Source organism: Manacus vitellinus, unplaced genomic scaffold (genome assembly GCF_001715985.3).
Source record: "Manacus vitellinus isolate BGI_N305 unplaced genomic scaffold, ASM171598v3 scaffold_59_pilon, whole genome shotgun sequence".
Lineage (NCBI taxonomy): Eukaryota > Metazoa > Chordata > Aves > Passeriformes > Pipridae > Manacus > Manacus vitellinus.
The window spans coordinates 2852757-2870029 of NW_021940681.1; the positions used below are offsets into that span (position 1 = coordinate 2852757).

A 17273-nucleotide genomic window follows, 5' to 3' on the forward strand; every position below is an offset into this window, starting at 1 on the left:
CCTTCACAGGAACAGAATGCATGTGGCCTGTTGGACCAGATGGCAACAGCACTTCTTACTGAGGGCTTTCCTAACCTCTTGGAAACTGCCCTCTTTGAGGACAGTCTTGCTGCTTGTCTTCCAAGAGAAGACGTTTAGGCTCTCTGGGATGAGTTTTATAAAGCAAATAATGGCAGCTCTTTCCTCCCCTACAGTGAGTTAGGAAAACTCACAAATAGCAAGACCTTTGGTTCCTTGCTGGTGTTCCTGGCGTTTCAGTTACTCTGATTTTGATCATAAGATTTTTGTCTGCATACAGATTTTGTCTGTAATTTTGTTTGTGGTTCCAAGTAGCTTGTTTGGGGAGTTTATTATTTCGGCAAAACAAGCCTGTATACCAGTAGTGTTTGGACTGGGGCAATGCTTCGCTCCCATCATTCACCATCCTAGAGAAGTGTTTATGGATGAGCCCTGAGCAATTTGGAGTTAATCTTCCTTGGCTCTGTGTGCTTCCTGTGTGGAGGTGCAGCCTGGATGGAATATAAGGAGGTGATAACTTTGGAGTTGCTTTGAAGATTTTTTGAAAAAGACTCAGTACTGACTGCAGAACAGCTGGAAGAGAAGCTGTAGTTCCCAAGCTAAACTTGTAGCCAGAATACGTACCTGGCATATGGGTGTGGGGTTGTAAATACTGTTGATAGATTTCTTGACAAAATAAAAGTTCAGACACTTCTATGGCACTGTTGGCACAAGAATGAGGGAATGTGATCTAGTTGTGCACACACTTAGGCAGGAAATTGGGCACCTCCCAGTGTGTCAGAGGAACAATTCAGGAATAACCTGTCTGCATGAGTGAAAAAGGGTAGGTGGTGTGAAAAAACAAGCCTTGACCAAATAATAGAAACAACTACACTGTTTACCAGGAAGACAATGTCAGTCTGTTTTGTTCCTCAGACTGTTTCACTTCTTGTTTAATGTTAGCCTTGAATTGGCAGTAAAGATAACAGCCTGTTGTAGGGTGTATTGGGAGTGCCTGTGCTGTAAGACCTCTTAAATTTATTACCTCTGCATCTGCCACTGCCTTAGAGGAGCACTGAAGCTGAAAACTATACCTTCTGCATGTGCTTTCCACTGAAGTTATATCCACAAGAATACTGGTTCTTTCTGTCTGCCATTAAAAATTAATCTATCAAATTGTAAGCTGCCCCATGGGACAGGCAATGAGAAATATACCTTAAAATGCCTTTTCTGACATGTTCTAGAAAACAGTTTTTCTAGTATAATGTGTATGCTACTTCCTGGCCCTCTTGGATCAGATGCTGCCACCTGTTCAAGGGAAGAAATCTTACTGAACACATGCAGTAATTTGGTAACAGGATAACTTCTTGTTTAGTGTCCCTTCGCTTCTCTGCAACAGGGGTAATGCCAAAGGTTCCTTAAGCAAAGGCAGGGAGGGATGCTGCACTAGGAATTTGACTCGGGAGCTGCTCTGCCACCATGTTTGTCTTACAGGAGGCCTCCAGAACTGCTTTTGGGACACAGCCCTGGCCCTGCCATCTGGCCAGAGTGTTCAGGTTGTTGAGAGCTGCTCTGAGGTTGGATGGAGAAAGGGAGGGTGGGGTTCCCAGACAGAGCCTGGGGAGGCGGGGAGTGATACAAGGGGAGGAAACGAAAGGGGGAACGCCCTGGAGGATCCAGCTGGTGCTGCTGCCGGGCCATGGCCCAGCCTGGAGCCTGTGAGTAGCTGCTTCGGCTCTTCACTGCTCTGGTTCAGAGTGGGGGGAGAGTCCTTTGGCTTGTCCCTGATGGAGAGACCGGGTGTTTGGGAGAGGGTGAAAGCTTGCCTTCTTGCTGGGCTTGTAGCAGGTTGTGTGTTCAAGTGGATGCTGAGAAATGATGATGAGTCAGTCCTGAGCAGGGTGCGTTGCACAAGGGGGTGCCATGTTTGGTGTCACGTGGTGAGGAAGTGAAACAAGGGAGAGGAAAGCAAATATAGCCATGCTTTGTTCTGGTATCCCGTGATCCCCATCCTGCATCCTGCTGGCATTCTCCTTCCTGCAAATCTCTCCACTCTAAACATGCTCTGTTTGGGGATGTTCTCAGGCATCACTGAGTCCCTGCCTGTGTGCCTTGTCCTTTGGAGAATCCTATTGTCACCTGCATTATTCCCCCAGTCTCCCGGGGCTGGAAGCACCTCTGCAGGGAATCACAGCATCATCTGCATCTGGAGTGGGGCAAGGGGAGAGGATGAGATAGAGGAAGTGCCTGAACTCACTAGCCCTGGCTTCAGCACTTCTCCCTAGCTGTGGTCAAGAGCTGAGGGTAGGCTGGGTGAGTTACTTGGAGAGCAGCTGTCCTCCTGACGTCAACTCTGCCCTGCCAACCTGCTACTGGGATAAGCAAACTGCCAGTTTTTGGGGTAGATGTATCTGTGGCTGGAGCTCTTGCAGTGCTCAAAGCATGAGAGCAGATTTGTTAAGGTGATGCTTGGTGTACAGGTCAACATCTGATGGGAACTTTCTTGCTGTGTCTTAGCCCTAGCCAAGATCCTTGTACCTCTGCTGCAGTTCTCTCTTCAGGAGCTGTTCATGCAGCAACTGTGCTTGCACTGTTCAACCAGCTCCGCTGCTTTTCCTTGCTGGCTAAAATGATCCCAAAGTTGTGCAGAGCTCAAGGGAAAAAGTGGTCTGCAATCCAAAGGGTCAAAGTGTCTCTTAACCACCTTCCCTGTCCCCTGTGTCCAGGTCAGGAGCAGGAGGATGGGTTGCGTGAAGTGTCTCTCTCCACCCAGAGGCTGCGCGTGCTGCCTCCCGCAGTCCTGAGCAACCCCGTGTTGGAGAGCCTTGACGTCGACAGGAACAAGCTCAGGACAGTCACCGGCATTTCTAAGCTTTGCAATCTGAAGAAGCTGATACTGTCCAAAAATGAGATTGTGGACTTTCCCAATGAAATCCAGAGCCTCGTCTGTTTAGAGAGGCTTGAGCTGAATCAGAACCAAATCAGGGTCATCCCAGAGGGGATTTTCTCCCATCTCCCCAGGCTTAAACACTTGCGGCTGAACAACAACCGTCTCTGTGCCCTCCCCAGGGACCTGGCAGCTTGTCAAGGCAGCCTCCAATACCTCAACATCTCCAACAACCTTTTCCGGACCTTCCCACCACCTGTCCTGCAGTTGGCACATTTACAGGAGCTCCATGTGCAGAATAATGCCCTTCGCCAGCTCCCCAAGGAGCTCTTTCAGAGGCAATCCCTGAAAATGTTTAAGGCCAATGGGAACCCCCTCCGGGAGCCACCCAGTGAAGTGTGCGCTGGTGGCATTCAGCAGATACGGAATTACTTCATCCAGCTTCAACACGGTTTGGGGCAGGAGGACAAAAGGGTCAAGACCATGTTCCTGGGGGCTTCACTGGCGGGGAAGTCCACCATCTGCAAAAGCCTGAAGCAAGGGCAATCCAAACTGGTGCCCAAGGAAGAGCGAACAGTTGGGATAGAGATCAGTGAGTTCCAGATCGAGGACTTCACATTTCTCTTCTGGGACTTTGCTGGCCAGCTAGAGTACTACATGACTCACCACGTGTTCATCACCCCACAGGCGCTCGTCATCCTCGTCATTAATCTTCACATGTAAGTGCTCAACTGGTTTGGATTCCAGGTGAGGCAGGGGAGAAAAAAAGGAACTAGGGAAACTTTCCCCTGCACAAATTCACACCATTTCCATTGGACCTTGAGGCCTGGTCTTCTCACCATTGGAGTAGCTAGTTCTCCTCCCTCCCCCTTTTTGCAGATCAGTCTTTTAATTAAGCCACTAGGTTTGTCATCGCCTTACCAAAAGCCTCTGTTTAGAGGGATTGAATAAGCACTAGCTTCCTCTGTGACAATTGAACCCTGTCTATATGAATTTGCTCTCTGCCTTGGAAATACCTTTACGATGCCTCTATATCCTACAGTGTTCCCTGAATGTGAAGGAAGCATCACTGCTTGGGTTTTGTCCCTGTATAGCACAAAAATTTCTCATGCACAGCAGGGGTGGACTCTACACCCCCTAGCTTTAACTGGCTTAGCTTAAGGATGGAAAACTGAAGGATGAGCTTGGATACAGCCCATGTCAGCTTCTGAAGTCTGATCTCTTCTCTGGTGAACTCCTGGGACAGCACAGGGTGCATGGTCAGACCTGCACTGGTGGAAGTTGTCTGGAGATCCAGAGAGTGAGATGTGAATTTGTGATTTTCTTTCTCTCCCTCTCCAGGTACCAAACTAATGACAACACTTTCAAGGAGCTCGTTGGTTTCTGGATCAACAACCTGTCCATGCGAGTCCCAAACTCAGTGGTGCTTCCTGTGGGAACCCATGTGGACTGCTGCCAGGAGGAGGAGATTGAGGAGAAGAGGCAGGACATCATGGCCAAGATCACAGCCATGCTGGCAGAGAGAAAAAGCAACCTCACTCACTGCATCAACAACCTGGAGGGCAGCGAGGAGCCCAAGCTTTACGTAGACCAGTGGGAGAGGCTGAAAGAGATGGAGAGCTGCACATTAACCGTAGGGCTGAGATTATCCTGGTTTCTGGCTGTCTGTGGTCACCTGTTGTCTCTGGCAGCCCAGTGTGCTACTGGCAATAGTGACCTGGTGCTAATGCATCAAGCCCCTACTGCAGCTGCTCCCCGGGCTGGGGTGGATGTGGTAACCCCTGGCTGTGACCTGCTGGGTCCTTGTCCCTGCTAGGTGATGGGCATCTCCTCCTGTGGCTTGTAGCAAATGCCTGAGGAGGAGTGTGAGGGGTCATTTACCATCACCAGGTGATTTTCCAGGAACTGCTGCAGAACAAAGGTGTGACCTCCTTGGCATTTGGTCCTTCCTTTACCTCACAAGCTAAAAGACTCCTCTGGATGTGCTTTTGGCAGGTATGTGCTTTCTCTTTTCCAGATCTTAAGCTTAGTTGCTGTCAACTGCACGGATCACTGTGATATCAAAAAGCTCGAGGCCACTATTTTGGAGCACGTGAAGAACAAGGAGCTCTTCCCCGAGGTGGTCCGAGTGCTGCCACCTGTTTACAGGCAGGTGGAAGCTGCCATTGTGGATATCGCACAGAGCGAGGAGATGGCAGATCATGGTGAGTGCCACGTCTTCCTGGGAGGACCTGCTGTCCTGTGCCTGAGACAGGCTCTCTCCAGAGCTTTCCTGAATCTGGAATGGGGTGTCTGGTGCTTGCTGCACCTTCTGGCCCTGCTTGTGTGGCAGTGGGACCGCTGCAGAAGACCTTGCAGTGTTACTGCTGAGCATTAGTTGCTGCTGCCCAGCTCTGTCATTACAAGCATCTGCCCCACCCCCCTCACCCCAGGCAGGTGCCTAGGGAAAAGCATAGGAGAAAGCCAACTGTGTCTTCACCAGGAGGCTCTGCTAGCTGGCCGTGTTGTCCAGTTTGTGTCTTTCCAGTAATGTTGTTCTTTCTCCCCTTTTCACTGTATAAGCAATTAAAAAATCTTGCAGGAAGGAACTCCATAGCTTTAATGTTTCTATGTAGTTTCCAAATCTACATCCTGCTAACTTTATTTAATGGCCCCTGCCCCTCCTTAGATGCTTCTCTGTCTTTTGTCACTTAGCAGGACTAGCAGGCAGTCCCAGCTCCTTGCTTATGTACCTAAAGCAGGTATAAACAGCACCAGCACCCTGTGTCACCTCTGACTCCCCTGGCCATTGTAGGATTAGAGAATGAGGAGCAAATGCTTTTCTTTTGGTTTTGCCAGGTTTTGTTGCCTGTCTCTGCATGACTGGATGACAATCTGAGGTTTAACTGGCAGTCTGAGGTTTTCTGGCTGGAAACAAACCTGCTTTCTCAAACAATGACAGAAATCAGTATTAGCCTCATTTTTCAGATGTGCCAGTAAATCCTGGCTGTTGCCACCGCTGAGTCAAGGCAAGACCATGGTAGCTGCAGGGTGACAGTGGGACAGCTGAGGATAGGCAAAGCATTTTGGGCCACAGCCACTGAGCATTGCTCCAATCCCAGCTGCTTCCTCAGGAATGGCATGGGTGATATGGGGTGCTGCTGGCGTTTGTTGGCTCTCTAAAGCATCTGCTTTGGAATGCTGTGTCCAATAGATGCATGCTGAACTCCTGCATCTCTCTCTAGGCATGATGGACCTCCAGTACCTGCTCAGCAAACTCTCCCAGCACAAGCACCTGGCCAACCTGGGCAGAGAGCTTCTCCAGGACATATTGCGGTACCTCCACCGCATCGGGCTTGTCGTGTGGTACGAGGAAATCAAGCAACTGGAAAGCACCGTTTTTCTCCAGCCTACCTTCCTAATAACCATGTTCAAGGTGAGCATGGGCATCAGGACCATCTACTCTGCAGGGCTCAAGCTCTGCAGCTTTGCCGGGCTGCTCTCACTGCCACCTCGTCACTTCTTCTCTTCCCATCCAGCTCCTTGTGAGGTATCGCCTGGTCCAGCAGCTCGAGAGCATCTCTGTGGAGACACTGATTGGGGAACACGCCACCATCAGAGACAGGGCCAACTGGGTGTGGACCTTCAAGTCAAAGGCAATGCTGTGCCACCAGGCTGTGCGTGCTTTGGTGAAGCACCAGCTCTGTTCGGAAGGGATGTGGGATGTCTTTGAGGAAATCATGGGAAACGGGCCTCAGAGAGGGAGAGGGAAGCTCTTCAGCCTTCTGGAGCACTTTGAGCTCTGCCTGGAGGTGAGGCATATGGAAGCACTCAACCCACAGGCCAGTGAGTTTGTGCCTGGGAAGCCATGGGAGACAACACGGAGCCAAGGCGAGTCCTGGTACTTGTTCCCAACCTATCTGAACCAAACAGAAGAAGTCTCTGAGGTGTGGGGAGGAGATCACCCCGAGGACCTCCACATCCGTGCCTACTTCTCACCTGAAATACCTGAGAGCTTCTTCCAGAGGTAAGCAGCAGTTTCCAGCCCTTGATTAGGTTGTGTGACTTGGGGTTTGCTCGGTGCAGTGCCAGTGTGACTGTCAGCAAGCCCTTGGCTGTTGAGACTTGTATCTGCTGAGCCATGAGGCTGGGAGTCAAGGTATCAGGGTGGCTTCTCAGCTCTGCCACGCACATGTGGAGTCCTGGATGAACCATTGCAATGTTCACTGTCTGGATGTGAGCAAGGGCCATGCTCCTGGTTCATCCTTCATCTGGAGTAGTGTTTGGCTAGTCTGTGCCTGTCCAGGTATTCAGAGGTCTCCCAGTCCCACCTAAGGATGTTCCAGTTTCTAGATGTCATGGGACTGTACCAATTTTGGGAACATCTCCTGGCCTTGTGGACTTGTTTCCAGAGTTTTACCTGATGGTGGTGTGGTTTAACCCCAACTGGAAACCAAGCACCCCAGAGCCACTCGCTCACTTCCCCCTGGTGGGATGGGGGAGAGAATCAGAGGAGTAAACGTGAGAAAACTCATGGGTTGAGATAAAGACAGTTTAATAGTTGAAAAAAAATTATAATAGTAACAGTAATAACTATAATAATATTGTAATTAAAAGGAAACCAAAAAACAGAGTAGTAAAACCCAAGAAGAACAAGTGATGCAAAGGAAAAACAATTGCTCAGCACCAACCAAAAAATGCCCAGCCTATTCCAAGCAATGGTTTCCCAGCCAGCTTTCCCCCACATTTATATGCTGAGCATGATGCCATATGGTATGGGATATCCCTTTGGACATTTGGGGTCAGCTGTCCTGGCTGTGCCCCCTCCCAGCTTCTTGTGCACCCCCCAGCCTCCTTGCTGGCAGGGCTGCATGAGAACCTGGAAAGTCCTTGACTTGCTGCAAGCCCTGCTCAGCAGCAACTAAAGCATTGGTGTGTTATCCCCATCATTCTCATCCTAAATCCAAAGGACAGCACTGCACCAGCTACTAGAAAGAAAATTAACTTCATCCCAGACAAAACCAGGACAGATGACCAACTCTGGAATCATCTCTTGGCTTAAGAAGCTGCTACTGCTGCTTGAGCTTTTGGTAGGGGAGGGTCCTCATTTGGTGTCTGCCTCTGTTTTTACTGAAATTGAGTTCATATCTTCAAGTTCACCTGGTGCCATGCTTTCTCCTGGTGCAAGGGATAAGCTAGGAAGAGGCTGGTGAAAGCCATGGGGAATCTCCTCACAGGTTCCTGGTGAAAGCTTGCTCCTTCTACTCCACACACTGGGTGGCCAAGGTGACCTGCCTGCTTGTATGCAATGGCAAACCTCTGCTGATCAAAGAGAATAACCAGAGGGCCTACAGCTACCTGGAGCTCCGGTGCAGAAAGCCAGCAGGAAGGACAGGTAAGATTCCTGATTCATATTTCATGACTCCCAACCCTACGTTTCTCCTTAGCTCCCCCTCTGCCACCTCCAGCCCTCTGGGCAGTGTCCCAAGAAGCCTCTGCCACATGTCCTAGTCCAGCCAGGACCCACCAGCAGTTCAGTTAAAAATTTCCCCTTTCTCCATCCAGTTCTTTAGAGGACTCCTCTAAAGTATCACATGGAAGTGGAAAGTCAAGTTTTCAGTCTTCTCATGGAGCAAATGTGTTATCCTTCCCCATAAAGGCCCCAGCAGAGTACAGTCTCAGGCCGAGTCTTCAAGTGACAAGCAAAAGGGCCACCCGAGTAGGGGAACTCTTCTAACATATCGTTAGAAGGCTATTGTATAAAGGCTGTGAGTCTTGGTTAATTTGGGATATGGAGCTGGTCCAACTGTTCTGGCTGTGGTCTGGCGGGCTGGAAGCGATGGGTGCATCACCACAGCATCTCCTGGGGTTGGGGACTGTAAGCAAGTGAGACATTCTCCTTTTGCCTGGAAGGTTTTCAGTTTGCCTGGGACTTCCTCGTGGCAGTTGTGCTCATCATCCAGAAGCTTGCTGAGGAGTGGCCGGGGCTGCACGTGTGTGTGAAGACTCCCTGCCGAACAGTGGGCTGTCCCGCGGAGTTCATCTGGCCAGACATGGATGGCACAAGTGCCATGTACGTACACGCTGTGCCACTCCAAGCCAAGGGCAGGACCTGGGTGACCGCTACTGCAATGCTGGTGGGGCTGGTCAGCTGCTAGAGGCCACATGAAATCAGTCGTGAAACTCGACGGGCACTACTTTGCCCTCTTCCTGACGGCAGCAGCTCATGCCCCACGTGTTGTTAGCACTTACTGGTGTGGGAAAGTCGATCATGGAAAGAAGGGTGAAGAAGCTGAGACTCTGGGCTTAGGCACATAATATTCACTCTGAACATATGCCCACATGTCCCGTTTCATGAAGAGCTGAAGGTGCTCAGGCCCCTGGGAGGGCAGCAGGTATCCCAGGTCCAATGGTGGGACCTCAGGTCAGGGTGGGAAAAGCAAGCCTCTTCCATTGTCTTGGCATCATCTTCCATGGGGACTGCTGAGGCAGCTCCTGCTCCTTCTTTTTGTGGCTTTTCCCTCCGCAGGACAAGGGAAGATGTTAAAACGTGTGGGACGTGTGGACACCGTTTTGGCACAGAGCTGCTTCTCCCCAAAGGTGAGCCCAAAGGTCCCAAGTTTGTGCTGCAACAGCTCTCAGGGGAAAGAGGGCTGACGGTTTCATGGAGCTGAGGTGCTGAGGGTGTCCTATTCCCACAGTGCCCAGTCAGCTGGAGAAGCCCCCAGCACAACCTCCTGCTCACTATTACGTGACAAGCTATGGGACCACCACCTTTGGGCCCAGCAGCATCCAGGTCACTAGGCAGGTAAGGACACTGCCACCTCCCCTTGCCCAGGGACCAACAGTGATAGCCAGGTTGGTTCTCTCCCCTCGCTCCTGAAATGAGGGGGGTGTGGTTCCTTGCGGCCTGGGGAGGGGACACCCCATCTTAAGGCAGCACTCTGCTTTCCACACTCCTCCCTGAGATAGCACCACCTCTGTGCCTCAGAGCTTAGGTCTGAGTGCTTCATGTTGCAGTTACTGCCTTATTTTTCCAGAACATCTCCAGTGAATAATTCTAGCCAGTGGGGAGGCACTTGCTGAAGAATTACTTCTGTTTAGCCAAAGCCAAGCTGTCCTCAACACTCTCTGCTTGCAAGTCAAAGTCATGTTTGCAGTCTTAACGCACGAAAATAAATGAATCAATAAATGCATCCCTTCATGTGTGGGAAGTCACCTCACTCACTAAAAGTTTAGAGGAAGAAGGTGCTGACAAGGGCTCTGGTATCAGCCCGCTGCTGCCAGCAGGGACTTTGCTGAGACAAGGCCAGACCCTCGTGGTTTTGGGGTGTACAGGAGGTGTTTCAGACCTATAGTAGGGGCAGACATCCAGGTAACACCAGCAAGAGGGAACTACTTTTCTGTACATATATTTAAACTTGGAAAAATTAAGAAAATAAATCTGTAAATGATCACAACCCACAAAAACACGTTAGCAGCTGACCGAGGAGAAAAGAAACATGTGAGTTCTGGGATTGGTCAGTGAAGCTGTCCCTGAGCTGGGGGTGCCGGTTTGCACAGTGCCCAGTGGTCCTGCTGCCTGTCCCAGGGACCATGGGGTGGTTGGGGGTCAGTCCAGCTGCATGGTGTACTGCTCAATGAGATCGTAGAGACTGAAGGAGTCTGAGAGCTGCAGGCTGATGGTGTGGCTGTCGAGGGATGAGGCTCCCTCCTGCAGCACCATCTCATAGCAGTACTCGCAGAACTTGGGCACCAACTGCAGAAGAAAAATGTCAGGGTTATGGGCAGCTGCCTGATGTGGCTGCAACAGCCTGATGTGGCTGCAGCACCCTGCATAGCCCTGTCTTCCTGGAGCGGAGGGAGGAGGTGTCTGGGGCATCCTTTGTCTCCCCCACCCCAAGGTTCCCATCCCTGGGCTGCCTTCCACAGCATCCCGCCCAGACCCCGAGTGTCTTCTGACTCAGGTCCACCGCTGCCCCATGTTTCCCCTGGTCCACAAGGGTTCCCTCCCTGGTCACCCAGCCCCCCCAGTCTCCAAGGGTCCCCCTTCCCTGTCACTCAGTTCCCCCATCTCTCTCAGCCCCACAAGGAGTATCGAGATATCCATCTGCCTCAAATGCCAAGGGCTCCCAGATCCCCATCTCCACTGCCCACAGAGGGTCTCCCTCTTTGGGCACCCAGGCACTCACCTCCCCAGGCCCCTGAGGGTCCCCCTCCCCAGACCCTGAGGAACCTCCATCCCCCATCCATCATGTAAGAGTCCCCATCCATAAGCACCCAGAAACCCATTTGCCCCAGCCCCCAAGGGTCCCTCCGCAGGCACGCAGATCCTCCTTCTCCCACAGACCTCAAGGGTCCCCCTCCTCAGGCACCCAGAGTCCCAGCTCCCCTGGCCCTCATGAGTCTCTCCCCTTCCCTGGGCAGCAGTGGTTGTTGGCTCCTTCACCTTGACCAGGATGAGCTTGGCCTCCTTAGGCTTGGCCTTGGAGAAGGCCTGACCAAAGCAGAGGTAGATGGTGAAGTCAGGGGACCGCCGCCTTTGGCCGTTGCGGAAGTCCCTTAGCTCTGCAAGAGAAGACAGGAATCAGTTTTGGGGTGAGCCTGGGGAATGGAAGGACTGGGAAGATTTGGATGCTTGTAACATCCTGTTTCCCGTGAGCCCCAAAACCAGGATGAAGATGAAACAACACATGGGGAACAATGTGACACCCCTACCCACCTGTGCTAAACTCACTGAAGTCAAAAATAGGGGTTTCCTGGTCCCGGCAGAGAAGGTTGAATGGGGGGTCCTCGACACCTTCGAGCTGTTGGGACAGGGCCCAGAATACCTTGCACTTCTCCCGGCGGGTGGCAAAGACCTTGTAGGCACGTTGCTCCAGCTGCAGCCCCACCTTGCCCAGCAGCTCCTCGGTGATACGCCACTGCTTTCTATCGGCCATGTTGGCGGGGCTGGGGAAGTGCACCACGTGCCAGGGGCCCTGAGCCACCGCTGGGGAGCCCCCGAGGGGCTGGTACGTCAGTAGGCAGTGGCTGCCCTGCACGATCTCCCGATGGAACTCCTTTCCCCGGTAGTAGATGGTGACGTCCAGGTTAGAGACGAAGGGACCTGCACCAGGCAGTGATCAGCGGCCGCATCCTCCAAACAGAAATGTTCTCCCTCTCCAAAGTGAACCCCCCCGGCATTATTTACTGTTAATAAGTATAATAATTTCTAACTACTAATAATTAATAACCCTCACCTGTGTCACCCACCAGCTGCTGTGGCTGTGGCACAGGGCTGGCGGTGGGGACCAAAAACATCGCCTCCCCTGGTGCCTGCATGGGGACCACGCCCTCTGTCAGGTGACATGGCAGTGGCACAGCTCCTGCAGCAGGACATGAGCAGCATCGGCATGGGGATTCGGGATGCAGGGGGATGAGGGTTGCTTTGACATGGGGTGCAAGTGGCAGCACCCTGGCCTCTTCCCACCCCATTATGGCATTCCCATGCCCAGGGCTGGATCGTGCCCCACAGCACCCACCTGGCTCCTCTGGTGGCATGAAGTCCAGGGGGCTGTAAGTGCCCAAAGCGGGCTGCTCCACTGTGGGCACCCACTGCTGAAATGCCGGGAGAGGGAAGCAGTTGTTCTGGCTGGGGTCGGCACGAAGCTGGAGCAGGCTGTCCTGGGGAGGCTGGAGCAGGATGTCCGGGTTGAGGGTGTCCCCTGCAGGGAAATCACCAATTTGGGGAGGTGCTGGCATCACCCACCCATGGAGCCACCCGCTCTGCATCCTGTGAGCAGGGCTGGTCTCACCTGCGGGCACCCAGGACGGGGTCATGCAGACAGCGTCACGGGGGGAGATGTCACACAGCTGCAGCAGCTTCTCCAGTGACACGGGCTGTGTGGGGTCGGTGCTGCCTAGGGGGGAGCACAGCAGGTGGGATGTCTCACAACCGCAAAATCAGCCCCAAATGAGCCTAGCGGGGTGCCCCCTCCAAAAAAAAATGATTGTGGGACTAACATTTACCTGGGAGAGCAATTTCTGGGGCAATGTCTTGGGGGTGAAGCTCCACCTGTGAAGGGAAGCAGGATGGGACCTTTCTGCTGTGGTTGAGGAGCTCACAGCCTCCCCATGACCTGCATTTTGGCCAGAAGCTGGGCTGCAGTTTGAGAGCAGCCCAAGGCCATAGAGGTGCAATGCCTGAGCAGTGGCAGTGGGGACCCCACTAGCCTGCTGTGCCCACCCAGCTACCTGCAGCTGCTGTTGTGCTGGCTGCTGGTCCAACGCAGGATCAGGGCTGCTGAAGTCCCCCTCCGTGCTGTGCTTAAGGGTGGCTGAAAGGAGATCATCAGGAATGGGGCGTCCTGAGATCGCCCACCCCACCCAACAGAGCCCCCTCTGGGGGCAGACTCACCTTGGTTAATGGTGAAGACCATGTGTGGGTCTTCGCCACACTTGGAATTGTCCTTCAGCCGTTTGAACATGCCGGTGCTGGTCAGGGCACAGCGGAAGTTGGTCTTCCACTTGACCGGGTCCTCAGATGACTCCTCATACCTCCCACCCACCTTTGCCCAGGCCTGTGGGTGCAAGGAGGTAAGCATGGGGCCTCTGTCTCCATGAGCATGGAGGTTTCAGGGATGACTGGTCTTCCCCTGCCTTCCCAGTTCCCACATCCCACCCACCTTGAAGACCTCAACTCGCTGCTGGTCACCACCCTATCCCACCCACCTTGAAGGCGTGGTCACTCCAACCCTCCCACCCTGAAGACCTGGAAAGAGCACTGCATATCAGCCCCATCCCGCTCACCTTGAAGACCGTGAGGTTCCTGCTGGTGACCTCAACCCCACCTACCTTGAAGACCTCCAGGTCGCTGCTGGTGATGTCCTTCCTGGCGTTGTGCTTCCAGGGGACGCGGAAGGTGGTGCGCTCGCGGTCGAGCCAGCGCAGCCCGCGGTAGTTCCCGCTGTTGATGGCGTTCAGGAGCCACGGGACGAAACGCAGCTTCTGGGCCTCCCTGCGGGCAGGGGGCCGTCACCGGGGGAATCAGAGCCACCCGGGGACGGCGGCCCGGGGGTGCTGGGGCGCCGCTTACCCCTCGTTCTCCTGCGCTGCCATAGTGCGGGCTCCGCCGAGCTGCTGCGACGGGACGGGCGGCGACCTCGGTGCGGGGGCCGCCGCGTCCCGCCCGGTCCTTTATCCGCCTACTCCGTTTTCCTGGAAATCACGTGTCCCTTCCGAAAGGAAAGTGCCGCCGCTCCCGAGGGAGGAGGGTATGTGGGGGTGTGTGCGCGTGTGTCCCGCCGCTCCCGGGGGTGCCCGGGGGATGCTCCAGCCCGGCCCCGCCCCGGAAGATGCTGCTGCGCAGCCCCGCGCAACCCCCTCCCCAAACTAATCATATTTAAAATAAATAAACCGGACTTAAAACGTGAGCTCGGGGCAAACAGAGCCCCGGGGCTCAGCCGCACCCGCTCCCGCCGGGGCTTCCCGGGGCGCGCCTGGGCACAGGGCTGGGAATCCCCGGGAGATTTCCCGTTATTTTAACCCTTCTTCTCCCGGGCTGCCTCGGCTGCAGCTAAGGCTGTCAAGAAATAAAACGCAATTAAAGGCCAAGGCCCGGAGGGCAACGCTCGACATTGAAGCAGAGGCGGAACAGCTCATCCATACCCATGACAGGAGGCAGGTCAGGGGCAGCCCCAGCGCCCTCCCGGCTCTCCCCTGAGCCCCCTGGAGCTCTGCGGGAAGCAGCAAAAACCACTCAAATCCCCTGAGATGTTTTTCGAGTTCATTACCCAAGGATCAGAGTGGGGGTCACTGGGGCTGAAACACGGAGTTGCTGCTGCCTCTTTTCCCACTGTGCTGTTTTTGAGGAAATTTCCTCTTCTTTCCAGGAACTTCTCCCTGCTGCTTACTAGGCACTCCTACATGTTTTTCCAGAACACTGCCTTTTGTTTTCCAGGAAATCTTCAGCTTCCTTCCTAAAAAAACCCCCACTGTTTCCCATGAAATTTCCCAGTCACTTTGAAGGCTATTTCTTCCTTGTTTCCTGGGAAATGTCCTTGTTGCTCTCTAGAGTCCTCCATTGCTTTCCAGGATTTCCCCCTCTGCTTACAGGATCTCCAGTGCTTTCCTAGGAAATTCCCCCACGAGACTTACTCCCTGGGAAGCAAGAAATTATTTCTGAAATAATATCATTCTTCCTCTCCCCGGAATTTCCCTTTTGCTTTCCACCAATTTCTCCTTCACTTTCTCAGAAATTTACCCTCTAGGAATTATTAGTTACTTTTCAGAAATTTTCTAGGTATTTGAGGAAATTTCCTCCTTGCTTTCTAGAATTTCTCTCCCTGCCTCTCTACACTATCCTCCCTATAGAAAGTTCACCCCATTGCTTTCTACAAATTCCTACTTCCCCCTACTGCTCTCAAGAAAATTCCTACATTGTCTTGCAGAAAATTTCCCATTTGTTTTCCAGAATATTTAACTTTCTAGGATGGTTTCCCTTTGCTTTCCAGGAATTCTCCTATCGGTTGCCAGAATTTTCCATTTGCTTCGTAGGAATGTCTCCCCAGGGTTTTAGGAAATTTCCTTGTTGCGTTCCAGGGAATTCCACCAGCCAAAACTGACTCACGCACCTGAACCCAAGACAGGGTTCAAGTACAGCAGCTCCAGCAAAATGTATTTAAGGGCAGTGAACACCATGAAACCCAAACAAACAGGAGCCATGGCAGCCAGGGGCAGGGTGGGAGCAAGGGACAGGGCTGACATGGACAAGGTATGACTGGGAAGGGCCTGGGGTGGGTGGAGAGATGCCAGAGGGACCAGCAAGGGCGCACAAGGAGTTGACCCCTTGCTGGCTGACAGCTGCTGCCCCAGGGACAAGTGGCACCTGCAGGGAAGGGAGCCGAGGGGTGTTTATTTACTTTTATTCCTCATTATTGCAATCAATACCAGCAGGTTTCAGTTAATAGATGATTAATTAGGTTGATGAGAATTCTCCCATTTTAAACTCTATTTTTTTTTGCAAGCAGGACCCTGCCCGCCTGGGGAGCTCCTGTGCAGCCACGGTCACTACCCCCTGCTGCCTCCCCAGTTCCTGCTGACTCAGGGACATGTCCAAGAAGCTAAAAATCAGCCCCATTAGGGTCACTAGCTCCAACATAGGGGAAGAAGAGCTGGTGATTTGAGAAGGAAGAGTCAGTTTTACAAAGAGGTTTTCAAAAGCATCCCAAAGGACAAGGAGAGCTTTCCCTGAACCTCACCCCTTCACTGCACCAAATTTTCCTCCAAACTTAACCCCACAATCCAAACCTGCACCCCATATACACCCCTGCAGCCACAAGTCACCCTGCTTCAGAGGACAATCCTTGGAGGCAGGAGGGCAGGCTGAAACCCCACTAATTTTATTGGCAAAGTCTCTTTTGAGGACCCTCCTTGTAAATCACAAAGCAGCAAGGAATGGGGCACCTTAAAAAAAAAATAAAATAAATCTTTCTCTTTTAATTCCACCCAAGGAAAATCCAGAGCAAGAGCAGCATCACAGCACCACACACAGAACAGACAACTATCATCATCTTTGCACAGATTCCTTCCCAGATACATGGAGAAGTCATTAAGAAAAATAAAGAAAATTATTCATATATGCATAGTGACAAGTAACAAATCAGCCACAGAACAACTTTCTTGAAGAGAAAAAGGATTCATCACGGAAGAAGGCCCTCAACATACAGGTTTTACAAAAACCTAACCCAAGAACATTGAAACAGAGGTGGTTTCCTTTTAAACATTAAAAACAGGGATTTTTTTTTAATTAATTTAAAACACATTTGAAACACAAACACCAAGCAAGCGCCTGGAGAACAAAGCAAAAAGAAGGAATGAAAAGTGAATTCAACCAGTTTAATTTCAACACCAAAGTTGGGTGGATTGCACCAAATGGAATAAATAACGGAGAAGATCACACTGGGTTGGAAGGTCTCACACTTAAGGTCATTTAAACTAGAATTAATTACATAGCCCAAAAGAGTACTGAATGAGGAAGTCCTCTGACAAGTGATATTAGCTGGGGCAGTGTCCCTTTGACAGAGCGAGCTGTAGGTGTGGATTTGGCCTCTGGCACCCAACAGTGATCACCACCCCAGAAGCCAATGGCATGACGAGATTTTTGTGATGCAGAGGACTCACCCTGCAGGTAATGCACCTGCAAACAGCTCCTGGATCAGGGTGCAGGAACCTTCTGCCTCCTCTACACTGGCTGACTCCAAACACACCCAAGTTAAACATCAAAACACAACCAGGCTTTGTGTTTTCACCTTGCAAGGTGAGCACACAGGAGCAGCATTTCTAGTGCGGCTCCCTGAGTTTGGGCACCACAGAAATGGAGTAGGTGCCTCCCTTCCCACACCTGGGGTCAGGCTGGAAAAAAATTAGA

General features: G+C 52.2%; 2 protein-coding genes across 3 annotated transcripts; one reads left to right on the plus strand and one right to left on the minus strand.

The window, feature by feature from the left end:
* Window positions 1–2525: 2525 nt before the first annotated feature.
* LOC103754178 (malignant fibrous histiocytoma-amplified sequence 1 homolog) lies at window positions 2526–10243 on the plus strand. 2 transcript variants are annotated; one of them, XM_018082083.2, is made up of 10 exons: window positions 2620–3603; window positions 4226–4517; window positions 4902–5088; window positions 6109–6299; window positions 6403–6890; window positions 8101–8258; window positions 8777–8936; window positions 9393–9463; window positions 9565–9671; window positions 9904–10243. In XM_018082083.2, exons 1-10 carry the CDS (start codon window positions 2627–2629, stop codon window positions 9919–9921), a joined length of 2649 nt encoding a protein of 882 aa, XP_017937572.1. In that variant the 5' UTR covers window positions 2620–2626; the 3' UTR covers window positions 9922–10243. The 2 variants fall into 2 exon arrangements, with proteins under 2 accessions (XP_017937573.1, XP_017937572.1); XM_018082084.2 differs by having other exon boundaries at window positions 2526–3603; window positions 9565–10243.
* IRF7 (interferon regulatory factor 7) lies at window positions 7443–15568 on the minus strand. The gene is given in 12 exon segments (XM_029963336.1): window positions 7443–10622; window positions 11214–11431; window positions 11586–11972; window positions 12388–12570; window positions 12661–12765; window positions 12875–12920; window positions 13100–13182; window positions 13263–13425; window positions 13700–13879; window positions 13882–14049; window positions 14513–14580; window positions 15478–15568. Coding segments are annotated over 12 exon segments (1839 nt in total). The 3' UTR covers window positions 7443–10475.
* Window positions 15569–17273: the final 1705 nt, after the last annotated feature.